This window comes from Drosophila novamexicana, unplaced genomic scaffold (assembly GCF_003285875.2).
Source record: "Drosophila novamexicana strain 15010-1031.04,08,12 unplaced genomic scaffold, DnovRS2.1 tig00000193-arrow-pilon, whole genome shotgun sequence".
NCBI classification, from domain to species: domain Eukaryota; kingdom Metazoa; phylum Arthropoda; class Insecta; order Diptera; family Drosophilidae; genus Drosophila; species Drosophila novamexicana.
In genome coordinates, this window is record NW_020824787.1 from 6,282,160 (window position 1) to 6,284,866 (window position 2,707).

Below are 2,707 nucleotides of genomic sequence, written 5' to 3' on the forward strand. Positions count from 1 at the left end.
GGACAAGATCCGGACAGTTAAGGACGGACAAGACGAGGAGCAGCAGCAGCATGCCACATTTGATGGTTGCTGTTTTCTAATTAAATTCAATCGATTAAGCATTCGATTTACTGCCGCACACACAAGTCTAAGTCTCATCCTTATCAAGCTTATGTCTACGACATATCGCTGCACTTGAAAAAATAACGCACGCTTCTCTATCATAGAAAGAGTTGCTTTAAATGCTTGCACACTTTAAATACCGTCTTTAATTTAAATTAAATTATATATTTGTGTGTTGTTTTAAGCTGCAGCAATTTTTTTTACATCTCTGTCGATCTTAACTTTTATTAAAGATTTTGTACGTATTTGAATTGAATGAAAATAGTCTCTAAAAATTGAAAAAACAATGCATTTCGCATTTTCTAAATTATATATAAAAGTTCAAAATTGTGAAGCTTTTTTAAAAATTTAATTGTATATTGCAAATTATCTATAAGGGAAATTCTTTTGCTTACAAAAGTCTTATCTGAAGAAAATATTTGACAATTTTAGTGTGGGTAGAGTTTAATTTATGGACATGCATATTTATATATTCAACATGGTAGCTTATAAGATTGTTGCCCTATTTTCTGTACCACATCTGTAGGGTCCTCATACGTTTGATTTTCTTCTGTAACTGCAAGATGGCATAGAGCAGGGCTTCGGCAGTGGGTGGGCAGCCGGGCACATAGATGTCGACGGGCACAATGCGATCACAGCCCCGCACCACCGAGTAGGAGTAGTGATAGTAGCCGCCGCCGTTGGCGCAGCTGCCCATTGAGATGACCCAGCGCGGTTCGGGCATCTGGTCATAGATCTTGCGCAGAGCCGGCGCCATTTTGTTGGTCAAGGTGCCAGCCACAATAATGACATCCGTTTGACGTGGCGATGCGCGGAAGACGACGCCAAAGCGATCCATATCGTAGCGCGGCGCGGCAATGTGCATCATTTCCACGGCACAACAGGCCAGGCCAAAGGTCATGGGCCACAGCGATCCCTTGCGACCCCAGTTCAGCAGATCATCCAGTCGCGTCACCGACCACTCAGCCCAGCCGACCTGTTCCCTGCCAAATGGAGAATAGCCCTTCTTGGGCGGCATACCAAGCTTATCCACATTGTGCATGGTCTTCTGCTCTCGCACAAACGCAGAGTTCATAAAGGGACCCAATTGAGCTCTAATTGTGGCTCGACGTAATATTTCTAGTGCCATCATTTTGTTGCTAAGGATTAGCAGAGAATCAGTTTACAGAAAGATTGATTTCTGAAGAAAGTAATATTTACAGAGTTACTGTTCTAGTTTTACTTCTCGAGATTTCAATGGGAATACGGAAGTCAATTTGACAACTAGCTTATAAAATTTTACAGCACTGTTTCTTCTTCGCTAAATCGACTTAAGTCGACCTTTAAATTATGTTATCGAAAATTAGATCTGAAAGGATTTTTTTTATTAATTATATATATTTCTATTTTTATACCCTTGATTTTTTATATGCCACAATTGCTTGCAATATTATTATTTAACTGACCTGCACTTAGGAAACCGAAATTTTATATACTTTATTTTCGTTAACTTATTATCAACTAACAAAATGTGATTTTAAGATATACATATATAGAAATATACAGGTCTTAGCTTATATAGTTTATCCAACAGTTCCCAGTCTTTAAAATTGTCCTGGTCAGCACAAACACACATTCGCACACGTCTGGGACATTTGAGGGCATTTGACAAATGGGAAACTGAAACTTGGTCCAACGCCCATTTTGTCAGCTCCGTCTCAGTTTTGTGTGGCATGGACTTTAATCATTCCGTTCGCGACATGTCGCACTAATTGCCTCAATTAATTGTCCAAAATGTGTTTGTGTGGAACTTTCTACATCGAATTGATTAAAGTGTGATGCGATATGGGCGTGGTCATACGCTGAGACAGGCGTGCAATCTATAAAAATTATTGCATCAAATCACAAAAAAAAAAATTCCAGTGCGCTGTGCGACTGTTCGTTGTCATATTGCTGGACCCAGGGGAGCGTTGAGGGCGGGGAGGGGAGTGGAGAGGGGCAGAGCCAGAGGGGACTATCATGACAACAACACGTTGACGTCTGAGTCCAAGTCGAGAGCCGCTTGTTGGCTGTATGCCTAAGCATGCTGGGCATGTCAACAAGCGACTCGGACCCGGAGCTGCCAAAGGCCCCAGCAACAAGTCAACGCGCGCTGACAACAACATGAGCGCAACAGCAACAGCAGCAGCAGCAACCACAACGACAGCAACAACAGCAGCAGCAGCAATAACAAACAAGAGCTGAACGATCGTCGATGGTGCGCTCAATGATTGGGATTGAGATCGGCATCTCGGGATCGCCATTGGTATCGGCATTAGTATCGGGATTCGGGCAACGGGCTTCGGGCTACGGGCTACGGGCTTGGGGGCTGTGCTGGGCCAGAGTTGCTCATCTTCATCTCTGGACTGATCGCACGCACTGAGACACAAACCGCGTGTGTTTTTGTCGCAAATCGCCAGATTGCGATCTCATTAAAGCGAATTATTTGTGTTGCTGCTTATGTTCGGGCCTGTTGCATCTCTCACACTCGCTCTCCCCAGTGCCAGTGTACCAGATCTCAGATCCAGGAGCAGTCATTGCCATTGGTTTCGCTCTCAGTCGATTGTTGCTGCTGCTGCTGCTGTTG

The 2,707-nt window shown here is 43.5% G+C and overlaps 1 protein-coding gene across 1 annotated transcript; it reads right to left on the reverse strand.

Moving 5' to 3' along the window:
* Positions 1-483: 483 nt before the first annotated feature.
* LOC115758751 (NADH-quinone oxidoreductase subunit B 2-like) lies at positions 484-1,380 on the reverse strand. Its single transcript, XM_030699509.1, has 2 exons — positions 1,303-1,380; positions 484-1,241 (listed from the first exon to the last, which is right to left on the reverse strand). The coding sequence occupies exon 2, from the start codon at positions 1,232-1,234 to the stop codon at positions 605-607; it is 630 nt and encodes a 209-aa protein (XP_030555369.1). The 5' UTR covers positions 1,235-1,241; positions 1,303-1,380; the 3' UTR covers positions 484-604.
* Between the last annotated feature and the right edge of the window lie 1,327 nt (positions 1,381-2,707).

What these genes read in the sequence shown, in the direction of transcription:
- LOC115758751 (XM_030699509.1), bottom strand. Translation starts at nt 1,234, where the DNA reads ATGATGGCACTAGAAATATTACGTCGAGCCACAATTAGAGCTCAATTG.